General features: G+C 36.7%; 1 protein-coding gene across 2 annotated transcripts in view; it reads right to left on the bottom strand.

Moving 5' to 3' along the window:
* Positions 1 to 18445, bottom strand: part of TLE1 (TLE family member 1, transcriptional corepressor) — an 81853-nt gene that overhangs the window by 21526 nt on the left and 41882 nt on the right. For both annotated transcript variants that reach the window (XM_042033727.1, XM_042033728.1), the window contains exons 8-14: positions 17728 to 17744; positions 9605 to 9721; positions 6471 to 6524; positions 4744 to 4896; positions 3764 to 3908; positions 2869 to 3059; positions 1357 to 1433 (exon numbers count right to left, since the gene is read on the bottom strand). In XM_042033727.1, the coding sequence (XP_041889661.1) occupies positions 1357 to 1433; positions 2869 to 3059; positions 3764 to 3908; positions 4744 to 4896; positions 6471 to 6524; positions 9605 to 9721; positions 17728 to 17744 (754 nt within the window). The remainder of the gene's footprint in view (positions 1 to 1356; positions 1434 to 2868; positions 3060 to 3763; positions 3909 to 4743; positions 4897 to 6470; positions 6525 to 9604; positions 9722 to 17727; positions 17745 to 18445) is intronic.

The raw sequence follows: 18445 nt of genomic DNA, 5'->3' as shown, positions 1-18445 counted from the left end.
TTCCAGACTTAGTCTGCTGCTTTCTTATTGTTATAGGAAAAGATCAGAAGAAAAGATACACTTTTTTGCCTCTAATCTGGTATCCTTTCAAGGATGTTTGCATTGCAAGACTGACATTACAAGGTATCACTAGTTACTAATAGGAGTCCAAAATTAAAGCAAACAGAAATATGTGAGTATACGACTTTCACCACAGCCTGATAACTTAGACAGCATCCTAAAAATAAGTTTCTAAATGTTTTGTGAAACTGCAAAAGGAAAAATTAGATTTAGATTGGTAAGTAGGCATTATGTAACATGAACATCCTGCACAGAAAGTGCAAAGTGTTAAGAAAGTTTCAAAATTATGTAAGTACCTAGGTAGAGAAAAACTACTCTAATTGCAAGTTCCAGTTGAAAGAGAAGTCAGGACTGACTGCCAAGTATGAACAAAGAACAGGTTCTAACAGAGTGTTGAAAAAACTGTTAGAATTCTCTCTGCCTCATTCTGTCCAGAAGAACAGCTGAGTAACATTTGCTCTGTTAGTACCCACTTAGAATACTTGTCCTAAACATTAATTGCATATTTTCAGAGGTCATGCATGCATGAGTCATGCTTATGCACTGGTAAAGCTTAGGGTCAATAGTCTAACAAAGCCAGATGACTGAAACATTTCATATATGCTGCTGAATTTATTTTATTGCAACATCAAGAAGTCACAGCATCACTGAAGTATTTTATTTAACAACTGCTTCATCAATAACTAGAACATTTAAATAAAAAGAACTTATTGTGAAAATTCTTCTACATCTATGCAGTACCTGCTCCACAACTGCTCCATCATCCTTTTGCTCTCCAGCTGCACTCACACAAAAGGTCTAAATAGCTTGCTCCATTATGCAAGGTGTGTTATCTACTGCTGAAGTAACCACTCCAGATACCCACTGTCATCAGTTGCAGACTCCCATGCCTGATAAAACAAGTGCCAGACAAGGAGTCTGCAGGTTTGCACTGCACATTTATCCTCAGTGTATTGCAAATTCTAGTTTCAATATATTTTTATCTAACACATTTTACCACTATTTACCATTTAGTCTGTAGTCCCCTTAACTTCCCCCAGAAAGGATGAAATAAAAAAACCTTAAAGTATACCTTCAACAACTTTTCCTTGGAAATAGGTATATACACACCTGGTTTGGGATATGACAACCACCATTTCAGAATTTTTATGCTGCAGGTTTTACCTGGAGAAGTCTAAAGCATCCTCTTAAAAACAACCAGACACCATCCCCTTTCAAATCCCTGTTCACTGACACAATATAACTTCATTCCCTCTAGATACTGCAGATATTACCAAAATGTTAAAAGTTACTTACGGTTTTCCCCCAGGAATCCCTGCTAGATTTGGAGGGATTCCAGGTACTCTCATGTGAGGAGGAGGATCAAACCCAACCTGACAACAAAAAGTGAATTAATCTCAAACTTGGAATTTCTCATCAATTTCTCAGCAAGCTTCTTTTCTCCAATCCCAAGATATTATGCACTTAAACAAAAGGTGGCTTTTACCCACAGTATCAGATAATTGTGTGACCCTCCATTGGGGGTGCAAAACCCAGATGTTTTCTCTGAGCATACTTCTGATAGAAGCACTCATATGAGAACAGAAAATAATTTATCATGCATTCACACCACTGAGCATAACACAGCAGTCCTGGTTAGCAGGGAGAGTCCCGTGTTAGCCGTGGAATTACAGTCCATGTCAGCACCAAGCCATGCCAGTGCTCTTTACTCCTGAGAGAGCTAGCACATACTCAGGCTGGCACAGTGTGGTGCTGGAAAGCAGCCTTGGGCCCCAGCTAGGATCTCACTGCCTCCACAGTGTTCTGTTTGGGCACAGCAGCTGAGAGATCTCTCAGAGAGCCACACTGTGGGGTGCAAACAAATTTGTCCACAGCTTAAAAAACGACATTCTCTTTACATACTGCAATTCCACTGAATTTTTATACCCTGAATAAGTATGTACATCAAATAATCCAAGCAGAAATTCTGGACTGAAAAGACTTAGTTTTTCTTCTGAACATTATATTAAATATTGTTATTGCTTTAAAAGCAGGGTGTATGCTATTTAGAATTTGCACATTTTCATGTAAAAGCCCTGTTTACCAGTTTGAAAAAAAGTGGTCATACAAGCAATAATGAGAAGTTGACAAGCATAAATCCAATTTTCCAAATTTACAAGTAGGTAAGTTTGTCTATGCAGAAAGCTGCCATCAAGCTCATGTTTGCAGAACCAGGCCCCTAGGTTATTTTGTGTGACAGCCACTATAACTACCAGGCTCCATTTACTTACTACACCCACAACAGCAACTATTCTTAAGACACCTGATCTCAGAGCTCCAAAATGACCAGCTTCTCAGGTTGATTTCCACAAAAAAAACCCAACAAAAAACAGGGACAGAGGCCCAGATGAAAAGACTTTTACATGCTTCAAGATTAATTTGTTATGTCTATATGGAACACAAATGTGGTTCAGCAACAAAAAAGCAGATGTCCACAGCTACAGTGAACTACCTTGTGTCTACCAAAACTACTTTTTCATTTACAGCATGAAATAATTTTCTGGCATTTATTCATCAGTTAAAGCACCGATGGAGGTGAAGAACAAAAAGAAAACATACATTAATACACTGAGATTCTTTGTTTTCAAGGTGCAAATTTGTTTCTTCAGCCACACAGCAAAGTGAAGCACGCAGTGAAGCACGCAGTGAAGCTGTCAAGCCTCTGGCACTGTTATGAGTTGGGAATTCCGCAGTGCTAAATGAAGCATGTAGCTTTTCTCAGTGAACCACAACTCACAGGACTGAGATTGCATGCAACGTATGGCCTACCATAGGAGATCTTCCATAGGCAACCACGGCAGCTGCAGCAGCAGCAGCACTCATCTGGGGTGACATATTGTGCAGACTGGCATAGGCTGCCCCTGGACTGGTTAACTCTCCGTTCATGCCAGCGTGAGGTACCATTCCAAATGGAGCAGGGTACGGTCCTGGTACTGCCAATGGTGTCCGCAAACCTGCAGCTACAGCATAATGAAATTAAGTGGGTTTATTTATGTATTCCTGCATATAGGAAAGAAAGCAGCCTTTTTCCCCCCCCCAAAACATCTCACCTTTCCCTCTCACATACACACAATGTCAAAAGACACTACCATGATCTGTCAGTACCACCAGCTCTTTTCAGTGTAAATAAGATCTACTGAAGTCTGAATTTGCTGATTACTTCTAGCAATCTCTTCTAGCATTACCTATTTCCATTTCTGTAATATTCCCCTGTTTACATTAATCTCTTCTTTGCCAAATTAAGCAGTAAAGCTGACAGACATGGTTTACACAGCTCATGTCTGAAGCAACTGTGTGTACCAGCCTGAATAGCAAAAGTAAACTTCCCCCAACATTTGTCAAGCTGTGCACTGCAGCAAATATTAGTAGACTCACACAAAGAAGGGATTGCATGAAGAATAAGTACCAGAAACTTCTGAGAAATCTTTTTATATTGCATTCAGTCTCTGGATTATTTGCAAAAAAAGATAAAGACAGAAGTAAACAAAGAAGACTAAGAGAGAAAGATATTCAAACTCTTGATAATCTGAACATCTGCTTCTCATCAAGCCTTCTCTTGATATCAAGAACAAAGCAATATATTTACTTAACAGTCACAAAGAACTACATGTGTAAAAAAAGATTCATTTTGGAACCATAAAAACACATGAGGTAATGCATTCACCAGCTTGGTTAACCAGAGGGTCCATTGTTGGAGGTTTGCCAAGGCCTGGACGGAGTCCTGGAGTTGCACTAGTGCCTGGGGTTGGCACGTCACCTCGAGGAGTTGGTGTGCTGGATTTCAGAACAGGCGTGCTGGCTTTTTCATGCTGGTATCATTAAACAAATTAAATGAGTATTATTTTTAATCCAGGCCATATTATACAATTTATCACAAAAGCAGCTGGGCTGCTGGGCACCTACTACCTAGTCCCTCAGCCAATTTTCATAAAGTCACACAATGCTGACAACATTAACTTGTGAGAGAGAAATGCTGACCTTTTTGATTACTGCCAAAATTAAAATAAGAAACATAGAAAGTTATTTTCCCTTTTCTACTGACATAAAAAAAAGGAATGCCTGAGCTAATTTTTTTCTTCAGGAAAATACAGTATGCATTACCAAACTATTTTAGCTTGAAATCATTAATATTTCAATTATTATTTCATTAATATTTCAATTATTAATTAAATCTCACTACAAAAAGAAAAGACCACCATAGTTGATAGTATCAAAAAACCACGACACAAAAGTTACGGAGAATCAGATCAAATTATTAGTGATTCTGCAAGAAAAAGTCTTCAAGGAGTAACAGCTTATTTAGAAGAGTTTAACAAAAGCCTCAAGAACTTCTTCACAGGCCATGTTAAACTATAAGTTATTGTTCCTAAAAAAACCCAAACCAATGCTTAAGCAACTCTTGTTCTTTGCAGCAAATTTGCAACTCATTTGACAGAAATGTAGGAAATAAAAAAAATAAAAACAAACCAGAAAATATTGCTGAGGAGGAAAGCTCAATAATACTTTAAAGATCTGGAAAAACAGTAGCCAATTTCAGCTTCAAATGTTTAGTGCCAGGTAATTTGTGCCACAAGTAGTTCCTGAAAAATGGAGAGTTAGATTTTACAAGAAAAAATACTATCTGCACCACAGAATGCTACCTACCAGACCCATTTCTTTTGATTTGAGGGAAGTGGAACTTCCTGAAGAGGCTGTAGATGCTGGACTGCTGGAAGCATCCTTCTTCAGTAGGCGGGTTTTATCTATACCGTTTTCACGTGGTGAATGAGTGGGACTTGCCCTTGGGGAAGAAGGATCCTAAAACAATGGGAAGGGAAGAACAGCGCAGAGCCATGTCATAAACTGGTACACAAACACCACTAAGGAGTCTATGGGAGAAAAAAAAACAAACTAGAGGAATTTAAGCAGTAAGTGCAAATGATGAGACATTTTGTCATCTTTATAGAAAAAAAGCGGAAATCCTTTCATCAGTCTAGAGAAGTAAAGTCACATAGTTAGCAATCTGTTTTTATTTTACACTACATGTAATCATAAATCGTTTCCAAGCACAGAGCTTGCAAAGCATACCTAAGTACAAACTAAAGCAAGTGCTTAAAACGTGGTAAGAGTAAGGAAGACCAACAGAAACTGCAGTAACTTGACACTCTTATTATCATGTACACTCTCCATGTTCCCGCTAGTCGCAATAAACATTTCAATAACCTCTTTTAGTTGATAAACACCTTGCTCATCTCTACTTCAGAAGAAGAGACAGACGCATGCCTTCACAGATTTCACAGAGTATTTTGAGTTGGAAGAGCCCCACAAGGATCATCGAGTCCAACTCTTAGGTGAATGGCCCAGACAGGGATCTTTATATGCCATAATAGCTGTCACATTTTTGCTCAACACCATCTGTAATTGCCTTGCCACTTAAATCTACAGGAAAACTGAAACCGCCTCTCAGGTGATTATTTTTCTCTGTTCCAGAGGCATTTTCTGCATTTACTTTAACTTGAAATAGCCAGCCCCATGAGTTAAAATGCTATCAGAGCTCTGCAGGTTCTCCATGCTCCTTTGGCTCATAAGAATAGCACCAGGGAGAAATCACACCTCACAAAAGGGCAATAAGTCTGACTGATTATTAAGCAGTTTCATTGTAAGCCAACCTTCTGAAAGGATTATTAAAATCACTAGTTGGACACCCATTTTTCTATTTGGCTGACATTGTTTGGGCCCCTGGAGCTACTGAGGACACTTCTCTATCAGCTTCTCTCCCTGTGTTTTGCAGAGAGCTGAAGAACCTCACTACCATATTCAGGCTTCCTAAATCTGTGTGTTGTATGAAATAAAAGATGAAGAAAAGGGAACACCCATCCCTTCACCTTGATGCCATTGCCAAATCTCAGCCCTGGAGAAAAAAACTGTCTACAATCTCTGAAAAAATCTTCTGAACTAACTTCATTCTAAAAAAACAGCATTTCTGGAAAATGTCTTTAACCAAGGACATTAAAATACAAGCAATTTTTAAGGCAATGTTTTTAATAACAACCCTACTACTAAATACAACATTAGATAATGTCTTCCCTTTCCATTCAAAGACAGTAGTTTGAAAACCTCAGCCTTCCACATGCTCTTCAGCACAACCCTCTACCCTATAGAGCAGCTGTGAAGTGTCAGAATGTTAACTGCAGAGGGAACAGACCTGGACAAAGCAGCAGAAGGAAAAACCGAGAAGGTAACCAGATAAAGCTCAGAGGAAGACACAGTAACTGCAGTACTAATAAAAAGGAGAAGTTGTGAATATTTTAACATATCCACACAGAGGATTATTTTTCTTCTAGCTTTAACCTTTGGGCAAACGTCAAGACTACAAAAATGAAAAAAGTTACCTCATTGGATACATCTACAACCAAGTTATCGTCACTCTTGTCCCCATCACTGTCCTATTAAAAATAAATAAATATAGTGTTCATTTCAATTAGTGCAATAAGAGCCCAGAGAGAAAGACTACGCATCTACTCAGACATTTGTTGTTTTTCCTAAACAAAAAACAAACAGCCTTTCATTAAGTTATTAGCAATAGGGAGAACAATTAAAACAAACACAACACCTTATTTCTGCTACAATAGTAAAACCCAAGTATGGTAGATCTAGTTGAAAGATGGCAATCTCACCATCAGTGCAAGATGGTCCAAAACCCCTCCTTATTACCACCACATAAACAGTGTAATCACTACTCCTAAAAGAGAAAGGTACTCTGTTCATACACTAATCTTGTGTTAATTTGGAGAAAGTAGTGCTTGTGCATACCTGGAAAAACACCAAAAAACAGGTCTCAGGAAAATGGAGCTTTTTGACATATTTGATGAATTGTCTTCCTCAAATTGATAGTACCATTTTTCCCCTTTTCCAGAAAGGCAAGTTTTGAAATAAAAAGTTCTGGGGAAGAAAAAACTTCAAAAATGCCAAGGCATTTCAACATTTCTGCCCAAGAAAACCAAAATACTTGGGCATTCCTGAACAGAAATGTTCTACTGCAGCTTGTCAAGCTGCAGTTCAACTGTTTCCCTTATATCTATGTGCAGCTGAGCTGTTTTACTAACTATTGCTGTTACTGTAGTGCCTCCTGGTCCCTGTCTCTAAGAGAGGCCAGGATTCTCCAGTAGACACATTCTGATATGCAGAGGTCTAGTGATTTTCACAGTGGTTAAATCAGAAGGTGAGTCTTGACTCAAAACCAAACAAAGAAATTAAATTAATTTAAAAACTTTAAATTTCTGGGGGAACAAGTCTGATATTTCCAATAAAAGTACTTTTAGTTAAAAAGTTTCTATGCAAACAAACCAGACATACAAGATTACTCAACTGTCTCCCATCTCTTCCTTTCAAAGTGTCTGAGCTTTCACATGTAACACCAGATCCTTTCTCTCACTTAAGGTCATAATGCTTTAAAAAAACAAAGCAAAACCAAACCACCCAAAACCAACCAAACAAAAAACCCCAAACCAACCAACCAACCAACAAATCAACCAACCAACCACCCCAAAAAATCCAACTGAAAAAAACCACCCCAAACCAACAGGTAGTTCCAACCCTTCCCTTCTGTTAACAGCTGAATCTTGCTCCAAGAAATACACAAAGATATTAGGGATCCAAGAGTGCCACTGGACAAAGAGTGGTCACTCTATTTGCTACTCAGGACGCTATCCACCCAACAGGTGCAAAAGAAGGACATGAAAGCTTTAGCTCCTGTTATCTGCCACCTCTTGAGAAGCATGAAGCACCCTGAGTGCTCGAACAGGTAAGAGAATGTGGGAGAACAGTAGATGGGACACTTGTTTGCCAGAGACACCACTCTGGAGGAGGCAAAATTAGCTGCAAAGCAATGCTTAAGTAAACTCCGCTGACTTTGTCATTTTAATAAATAGAAATTTACTGGGATTATCAAAGGCATCTCCTGTAACTTCTACTAATACCAGAAGATTCTCCTCACTAATAAAGCCACACACTGAAACTACATAGGTACTAATATGAAAATTAGTCCAAAGTTAAAAAGGGGGAAAAAATTCATTTTGCATTCTTTTTCCGAAAGCTACAGGTCCTATAACTCATTTATGCCCCTTTTGACAAAAGCAGTATTTCTTTGTCCCTACAAGGGCCTCATCTAAAATGAGCTCAAAACCAGCAGCTCTGTGTTTGCATAATTGGTGGACCTTCAAAAAAAAAAAAAAAAAACCGTATTCAAAACTAGAATAAATCTGGAACTTTCAAATATCCTTGCTTTACTCAATTTTTTATTTTGATGCTGCCTTTAGCTGTAAAGTCCATTTCAAACAAACAGTGGGCAGAAACATATTTAAAATGTGGATTAAAACAAAGTGCTTCTACTGTGCAATAACATCTTTTACATTTCTTTACAGTAGAAACACAGGAAAAACAAGCAAGTTAAGCTTCTTCTTCCTTTTTATATCAAGCGTAGCTTGAGAATGCTTAATCTTCAAATATTTAAAATTAAAAATGCCACTAAAATATCACACCCTTAAATTTGAGGGAGTGACATGGGGAAGTTTGCCAAACCCTTCTGTAATCAAAATATTGTTATTAGAAAGTGGTGGAAATACAACTTGTAAAACCATTAACAGCACTAACACATCCAATAGCTTCTCAAAGACATTATCCAAGTGGAGAGAAATTAAAATTACCCTACTAAATATTGAGAAAATAAAATGGCACCTAATTTTCTCTTGTGTTTCAGTAACCAAGAATTAATTAGTGATCTAAATCACATAAACCAGACAATTTGCCACATTATTGCTATGTCAAAGTACAGTATGTTCTCCTAGATTTAAATTTTGCTTTTCAGTACTCTCTCACACCAGTCCTAGTCCCTTAGGCCTGTTCAAGTACCATCCTGTGATTTGTCTGAGCATTTAGACTTGAAGTTGAAAGCCTGTGTGAACCTTCTGAGGTTCACATACATTGTTGTACTGAAGTGTCTCTTTGAAACCAAGCAACAAGCAAGCAAGTCAAAAATGCAGAACACAAAACTGTGAACTTTCAATATTTCAATTTGCTTTCTGCTGAAATTGCTGTTTCAGCCAAAAGCAAACTTCAGTTAGTTGGTACAGCCTGATAACATGTGCAATTTGCAATTATAACTCAGCATGGTAAGAGCTAGTTATCAATAAAATTTACCAAACCCCTCTCAATAACAAAATCTTCCATTTCAAACAAACCTGAGTTTAGAGCAGTCCAGAAAGAATGTCACAAACTCTGAGAAACGCTCCAGGGCATATGTGAATCCCAAACAATTATGTCTGTTGAGGCCTATGACTTAACAACATCCCAAACTACTGAGTCACTACTCTTCCCACAACTTAAATCTTGTGTCCCTCTGGCACATATATTCATGTACTACTTCAGCCATAAGAAAGTTGCCTTGTTCTTCACAGCTCTTTTACTCCTCATACAAGCACAGCATGTGCAAATAAATTAATCATTTCTTTGACACAGATTTGCTTACATAGTGGCTGGAATCCTTATCATCCACCTTTCTCTTTTTGATGTCATTGGCATATTCAGGGCCATTCCTGCGTTTATCTGTGCTTCGTAGACTGTCCGGGACCAACAGAGAATTACTCTGCAAAGACAAAAAACAAGGTCAATCAAAAATCCGTTTTAGGATTGCTCATATATTCTTACAAACTCAAACTGATGTGATAGATGCTTTAGAAATGTGATACCTGCTTAGTCTTCAATTTAATTCAAAACAAAGTCCTCCAGGCAAACATGTACAGCTTCATGCATTCTAAGGAGCTTGGCTTTTCATTGTTCAACTTATCAAAAGTTTAGTTCACTTGTCAGTCACCATCTATTTAACTAATTAATTCAAGTGAATTTATTGTTTAGGAGAGACAGGCTTGCTGTTTATTCATGAGCAAGTAACAACGATTTTATTATTTTTTTAAATACTCAGATCCCATCTAATAAAAGAGATTTACTACATATAATCTGATTGATAAGTCACTTCTAGAATATCAGAAATAGACGAAGCTTTGGTATGTCTACACCTGCAGGTATGGACAATAAATAACAGCTTGTCTTTAATGCTTAAAATAACAAGTATTTGCTGAATACAGTTATGCAGTAATCAATTGTTAGCTGGAGTAAACTCCAATTGGATTCCTTCAACAAATGTATTGCAAACAAAGATCAAATATTTTTACTTCCAGCATAACATTCACTACTAGTGTGAAATTAAGGCTAAAGTCTTGTTTAATCAGACTTGATCTGAAAAACTGAGGCCAACACACACACACAAAAGACAAAAGCAGAGACTAATCTTTTCCTCAAACTACATGGATTGCTTTCATTCAAGCAAAGATATGCTAAGTACAAACTGTTGACCCAAAGAGCATTTTAGACATTTTTCAGTCACATGACGATTTGACATGCCTGTGATTCCTGATTCCCATCTCCATCTCAGTTCCAGCTAAAGCATTAAAATGTGTTACAATGAGTTCTTTTAAGTGCAGGATTAGCATATGCAAGAGGGCAATTTGTTCACTGATGTGTTAATGCTGTGAACAATACTGAATGAGTTGAGAAAAAAATCTCCTTTCACAAAGACCTGGTAAGCCTAGATCCTAAAAGCCAAGTACATGCTTAGATAAATAAATACAGGCTCACATAAATATATAAGTAAACATGCGTTTGCATCCATACATATATCTCTCTCAAGAGAAAAGTCTAATACCAACATGTACTTCAGTGTAAGCCCTCAAAGAACATATTTAGATCTACCCAAGAGACAGAGATATTTACTTGTAATATATCATAAACATATACTAATAACCAGTGAACTGTGCACTGAATAGCTTCCCCTTTAAAACCTGAACACATCAAGATAGTTTTGCTCAGACACAAATGTTTAGCCCCAAGGAGGAGGACAAGGAAACAGGGTACATAAGGCAATCTGAATCCTCTTTTTCCTAATTCAGAAGCTGCACTTTAAAGCCAACTCTAAGCTCTTTTATTCATGACTATTCAAGCTAAACAAATGCCAAAGGGCTTACATAAAGCATATAGGAGGGTCTATTGAAATTCAGTATAAAGAAGCTCAAAATAATGTCTTTACCGAAATGTTTTGTACTAAAAGGTGGGCTTGTTGGATCATTGAACTAATTGCCTTGACAAATACAGTCGGAATTTAACCCCTTATCTCCTCCCAGATGCACACAAATTCAGGCATTCACTAGTCTGAAAACCCTTAAAACTAATTTTAAACATTTTAATACTGAATCCATCATGTTTGTGGCAGTAGAAACATCTTAAGAAGCAGTAGAAACACTAAGAAGCAAGGTGGCAATTCAAACTTGACCAGAGATGTTTCCCTCTTCTGGAGGAAAGCCATTTAGTTAAGAGATACTTTCCTTAATAAAAACAATTAAAAATATCTCTTTTACTACTGAAGAATTTAGAATAAAACCATAAAGCAAATGCAGGAAAGAGAATAAAGTCAGTTCCTTTGTTTAATTTTCTAAAAAAAAAGTGTGAATAGCAGAAAGGTGGCAAAGGGGCAACAACTGGAAAAAATTTAGCGAACCTACTATTTGGAGTTACAGCTTGCAAATTTTTGGCAACCCGTAGGTGTAACTACAATATCTGATTTTTTTTTCTTTTTAAATTTAGTCTACCTAGACAATGTTGACAATATTTTATACTGCTTGTCTTGTAGAATTTCAAAACTGTGAAACATATGCAGGAAATCCCAGCTCCCACTGTGTCCTAAATGCCAAACAAAGATTATTAGATTTGTTTTTTTCTTCAAAAGACTGATGCTTTCTCACACAAACATGTAATTATATCACAAGCCTATTCTGCAAAACATATCACCTCTGGTCCTATTTACACCACCTTTCTATAACTTACCACATTAATTTAAACCACTGTTCTTTGTGATCAGAGTATCCACACTAGAAGTTGTTGTAGAGCAGCTCATTTCCCAATAGCTACACGAGAAATTGCAAATAAGATTGTGCTCTTTTTATGGCAAAATCTATCAGTAAACTTGAAAATTAAAAAGTTCCTGTTTTGTTTCCCACAGAAGTTCAAGAAAGTTCTCACAACTGTGACTAAAATCAGGTAAAGAAAGAATACCTTGCTGTAAGCTAGTACCATAATTCAAACTACCAAAAATGTAAGAATTCATTCAACAATGTGAAATTATGAATCTTTTAAAGTAGTGCAAATGGTAAATCCAGAATACTGAAGAACAAATTAAGTAAATGAAAATACAAACAAGAACTGGTAAAGAGATGATCATTGGGCTATTGATATCTCTCACCCCTGTAATGTTAAGGTTCAGGGAAGAGTGAGGGCAGCATACCAAAAGCCACCTTTCCTCATTTCAGGTCTGGTGGAGTTTATATTTGCTACATGTCCGCTATCAAACAGGATCAGCCAGAAGACAGCAGCAACAGTTTCACAATATCAGAGTCTCCTTATCTTCTCTTTAGAAGAGTAATCTGTTTAGTTCTTCTAACAAGGTCTACTAACAACTGACTTATTTTCAGAAGTAGGACAAGAATTTTTATTTTGGCTATAGTATTTTTTTAATAACTCTACAGAAATTTTCAGTTGGGATTGATCTTCAATAATAACCCACTTATACAAAAAGGGCAAAAAGATATATAGATGCATAGTTGATATCCCTAAAGAGAAACTTCATGGCATCAATTTTTATTTTGTCTTAATTTCAACAGATTAGATACATAACTGAGGATATTCCTCGCTTTCATACTTAGAGTTCAGTCTGTTAAGGATTAACCAACGCAACGTTTGCAAATCATGAAGCTCAGATCAGAGCAAGTTGTCAAAATCAGTTTTTTGTGTTTGCCTTTTCTTTTGATCATTTGTTTTATACACATGAAGCCCTTTTCTTCAAATAAGTCCCAAAAGAAAATAAAAACGTTAATGTAGCACTACTTCCTGTCAGAATTACCAGACGGCATAAATGCTATATAACAGGCAACTTGTGATCCTAAAGCAACTCTGCTTCCAGAAAAAGTTAAATACTGAAACCACCAGAAGGCAAATGTGAAGCAAAAACCCAGTCGTGATGCACAGAAAGAAGGCAGGTTCCCTACTAGGAATATAATGCACATTATTCAAATACACCTCTTTGACTGCCATACTGTTCCACACAGGAACCACTTCCAAACCTCAAGTATGTGCACCAGCAGTACAGGCTGAGAGCACCCAATATCTCATTTACCCCATTATCCCACTTGTAATACAGCACAGACAATTCATATAGAATAGTACATACAGAACTGACAATTGACTTTATGCTGATCATTACAGCAATTAAATAACAGTATTTACATTACATCTGTGCACGTGGTTCAACTACACCTCGTCCCAATTAAGATCTTCTCTAGTGCTGGGCTCCTAAGGTCTCTCACTCCCCTCTCCCCCAAAGATGTGTACACACATAGGCTTGCTCTGTGCTTGGTGATTCCCTGACTCTCCATACATCCGTGCCAAGGACAGCCACCAGCCATCACAGCCAGTTACCACAGCTAACAACTTGGCCTTGCCTGCAGTGCTCAGTAGAGCCTCTGTGTTTATTTTTCTTCACCACGCATGGGACCTCTGCCCTGCCACTGCACCACACACAAGTGCTACCTACAGATAGAAACAGGTGCAATTCCTTGCTGAGTAGGCAAAACAGCATCAAGTCTAATAACTACACCAAAACCATCAGTTACTCATTGTCAGGAGTCACTGACAGGAATACAGGAAATGGAAGATGTACTTCAAAATCCCCCAGAAAGGCAAAAGAAGACTGGGCTCAAACCTATTCTGCTTCAGAATCATTAACTTCAATTTGTTCAATACGCTTATTGCAAACACGCATGTCTACAATCCAAAAGCTGACTTAAAAAGTCAGTAGGTTTCATGTCAAATTACTTGTGATGGAAAGCTACTTGACTTCACCTTCTTTTCACCCACCATTTCAAGTTATATTGATTTTACAATCAGAAGACATTAACAAGGACTAGGACTTCTGTTGATTTCAGTATTTTCTAGCTAATGTTTGTCAAAATCAAGGTATCCCTAAAAATTTATACCAGACCACCTCAATCCCCTTGTCCTTTGTTATCAACCTTCTATCTTCTACTGTCATGCTGCCTTCTGTCACCTACAAACTAAACTGCAACACAGCAACACACAGCTCTTACATGAGCAACCTCTGCTGAAGATAATTTGTAGTCTGAAGCCATTCTTTCTTCACAAAGTCCAAGAAACATACTTGTGCTATGCTTATCAGTACACTATACTTCCATATAACAACTTTTATGATTTTTCTCCCCCCTTTAAAAGACTTAAAACACAACACAAAAACAGCTTGCACATAATATCACTCAAAAAGTAGCACTCAATTGTTCACGCCCCATTTCTCCAAGACTGGGAGGTGAAGAATAGGATAGAGAGCTCAGGGCACAGAATATTTTTCTACTGTAGGAAAAGAGCATTTTCTTTACAAAACAATAGCAACATTTAGGCTTAACAATGAAGGCAAAAAAATGTCTGGGAAAATTTATGAATGCTTTCTAGGTCTTAGAAAATAAGCTCAGTGTTTTTCATGAGGACAAAAGATAAACATCAGCTAATGTAAATCCTAAGAACACAGTGAAGTAAGATTTCACTGTCTACAAATTACTACTGTTACAACAGAGTGCATCAAAACATTTGCATTTCTGTGCTGTCCAAACAGGATACTAGAATAGTGGGAAAACAAGTGATAAATGAACACCTATAACGAGTTTAAAAAAGGTTGCCCGGATGTTTCCCAAAGAAAAAAGTGTGGACATCAAAGTTCTTTTGTATTGCTGTCTCTCAAAGCTTTCAGTTTCAGTTGCAAAACTTGCTTCCTTTGCCTGGCTTCGCTACCTGCAGACAGAATTTGCCACATTAGAAGGGATACCTGCATTTGCACAATAACATGACCCAGTTTGGGACAGTTAGAGATACATCAGCCAAAACCCACCAGCCATTATTCATGTAGTCACACAATTTAAATTTGACAAAATAATTTTAGCATTCATGTAGGAAGTATACTATTATTAATAACTTAAATGTTATATATTACACAAACATGCATTTACCAAAAAACATTTTTTCATTTTGCCTTCTGGAACTTAAGCTAGTATATAAAAGAAAAATGCAGCCCTTGCTATTTAGATATAACAAAAGTAGTTAAACTGGTCAAAATAAAAAAATAATGAAACCATGTCTTTATATTAACTTATAAATACAAGAATTTCACTACTTTTGTTGTATTTCAAAACATACAATACATAAAAGCTTGTGACTGCTTATTTATCTAAGGAGACTTTAAAAAAATAAACCAAATCTAATTTAAAAATGAATACGCTTCAGTCTGTCACAATATGCTTTAACCCAAAGTTATGTCCCAGAAACTCAATTTAAAACCCCATAGACAAGCAATAAATTTTAATTTTTCAAACTTCCACATTTTAAGCTGTTAGCTTCTACTGATAGTGCTCGAAGGTCATGCTAGACATATTTGATGGAAATCATACTGTAGAACTGCACAGTATTTTTTTGCCAGCACCATTACTTTTAAAATGCTACTCTGAAAATCAAATTGATTTTACCTTGATGACCCAGATGTCATAAAATTATTTCAACCACACATAATAACCAAACAGACCTGCTGCTATGCCTTGTGTACTTGAGATCCATTTCATATTATCCTTAAAAATATATTTTATATTTTAAAAATTCCATAAAAAATACAAGAGAATTAGAGAAGTTTGAACAGCCCATAATTCCCAGCTGATCATTTTAGCCACAGAGTTGAACTTAACTATCTCTTAAATTATGATTCTTTGTTTGAAGATATAATTTACTGTTAAGTCAAGATTTTGATGTAACACTGTATTTAAACAATTTTAAGTTCAAGTTCACCTGTATTCAGCTATTAAAGTCAGCTATGAAGTATTATCCTACACTGAGACCAAAAAGAAACTAGAATGACCATAGTGTAGTATCCAGAACTCAATATATCCACATGGCAAAATTCCTTTATGATATAAAGCCTCAGATTATTTAAAAGCTAATTAGTGACAAACCCAGCATAAACCAGTCTGCTTCAGGTAATAACCAAGCAATCATCGGTTAGACATATGGAGACAGAAGCAACTACAGCAACAACTTTATAGTTTAAGTAAAATTTACATCTACAGTAAACTTAGCAACTGATCAGCAACTCTCCCACAACACAAAAGCCAGGCTTAATTTTTGACAGTTCTCCTTCCATAGGCAAGGACTATTCTCAGCTACAAGATGAATTCAGAGTCCAAATTTCACAATGCTAAGCATCTGATTTTAAACCCAGACCCTTGGCCAAATTGCATGATGGGCAGGGGAAGCTGGGACCAGGGCAACGACAGGAAACATAACCAAATCAAAACACAGAGCCATCACTACCACATGTGCATGTATGTGTGCACACAGACACACTCTGCAGACTTCCTTCCTTAGCCCTTAAGGAAAGTTATTGAGATTCCTGCAGTCAACTAGCAGCACTCAAAGAAGTATGTCCCACACAGAGGAAAAAGTCCTTGGTAAGTCAGAGACTTCATAAAAACCCAGCTTAAAATTATTTCTGCAGTTACACTGTCATTAATAACATTAAGCAAGCTGAAATGAATGCTTTTTGCTTAGCAATCTAACACTAAAAGACTGCTGCAAAAGATATGCAGATAGTTTCCAGTAAATAAATGTCAAGCAAGTCTTGTATATATATCTTAAATAAGCAGCAATAAAAATCAGAAGTTTAGTGCTGTAAAGCTGTCAAATAACTTTTCCTAGTTCTTGTCTTTTCTAATTGAGAAAAGGAGTAAAATAGAGCCCAAATTCACCTATGACATAAACAAAGAGAATTAGCTTTGTTACTTGAATTGACATTAAATTGCACATGACCATCTCTAACAGATTAATACAGCAATATCACTCAAAACAAAACAGTATGAAAAGCTGTAACAAAGTAGTTCTTTAGAGGGCTTTTCAGATAAGACCAATTCTATTACATCTTATGTCTACAGGGAAAAAAGTATCGCTGTAGAAGTTACACCTGAAGCACAAATTAAGCAGTAATGACATTAGTATCGCTTAAACAGATGCAGTTAAAAAAACCTCCTAGGGCCAAACACCATCATGACACATTTAAAATTATCATATTTAAATTTCTCACCTGTTCTCCAACTCTAAGTCTTCAAAATCCTAGAGACTAAACATCTTTACTCTGGACTAAAAATTATGTATTTCCAGTGATCTTTTTGATTTGCAGCTTCATGCCCTCTTTCTGCCACCAATAAGCAAACTCAAGCTCAAGTTTGCCTAAAAGCATTCTGCTCAGAAACAAAGCTCTTTCACACAGTCCATCAAACAAATGATCTGGTGTTCTGCATAAACCAAGACATACATTAACAGAAAACACATACACCTTTTATCATAAAAATGACTAAAAAGAAGACAAAACAAACAAACAGCACAACATATGATTATTGCATTATTGGAAATGGAAACGTTAGCAGGAATGTTGGTACTTACTGTGCCTGGCTCTCTGTCTGCTCCCGCAGTAACCAAGAAATGGACAGACATGCCCGTTCGGACACAGAGGCAAGAACAGAAATAAAAAAGGGGGGAAAAAAAATTAGAACACAAGCCACAAACAGTTTTAAAATGGCTTTTATTTATATAACTCATTGCACATTCCTAATACAGTGATTTCCTGAAAATTACAGTATTTTGTAAACATGATTTACAGTTTAACCATACACAAAGCCTAGTTTTATTTCATGACAGAATAAATTATTTTCTTTTCAAAAATTAGTCAAGTGCAATTTTGCCCAATATTTAACTGAGTACTAGAATTTAAGCTTATGAAACTAAAGTAACAGATGAAATTATCTAAATCTTTTTTTGAACGCATTCACTTCAAAATTTAACTTCTTATTTCTCCTACCTTCCCCCCAACCCATTCAACAACATTACTTTCTTTGAAATAAATCACCATTATGCAGTTTAACAATTTTCCACAATATGGTGCAGGCTACTGCTATTACAACTAAGCATTTACCAGGATGTCAAAAGGCCCTGCAAAGTACAGAGCAGGTGACACCTAGTGATCCCCTTTAAAATATAAAAAAATTCCAAGCTGAATTTTGCTTCAGTGGTATATATGCAGACATTTTAGTTTGCCAACAGTTTTTTCTCATTCTATATAATTTGAATTCTTTAGAGATGGACACAATTTGCAGCAACGTAC

Source organism: Corvus kubaryi, unplaced genomic scaffold, assembly GCF_017639235.1.
Source record: "Corvus kubaryi isolate FWS band 111438036 unplaced genomic scaffold, C.kubaryi_AGA036_p1.0 37357, whole genome shotgun sequence".
NCBI classification, from domain to species: Eukaryota; Metazoa; Chordata; class Aves; order Passeriformes; family Corvidae; genus Corvus; species Corvus kubaryi.
The sequence above is the reverse complement of the archived record's forward strand: the minus strand, read 5'-3'. Positions and strand labels throughout refer to the sequence as shown.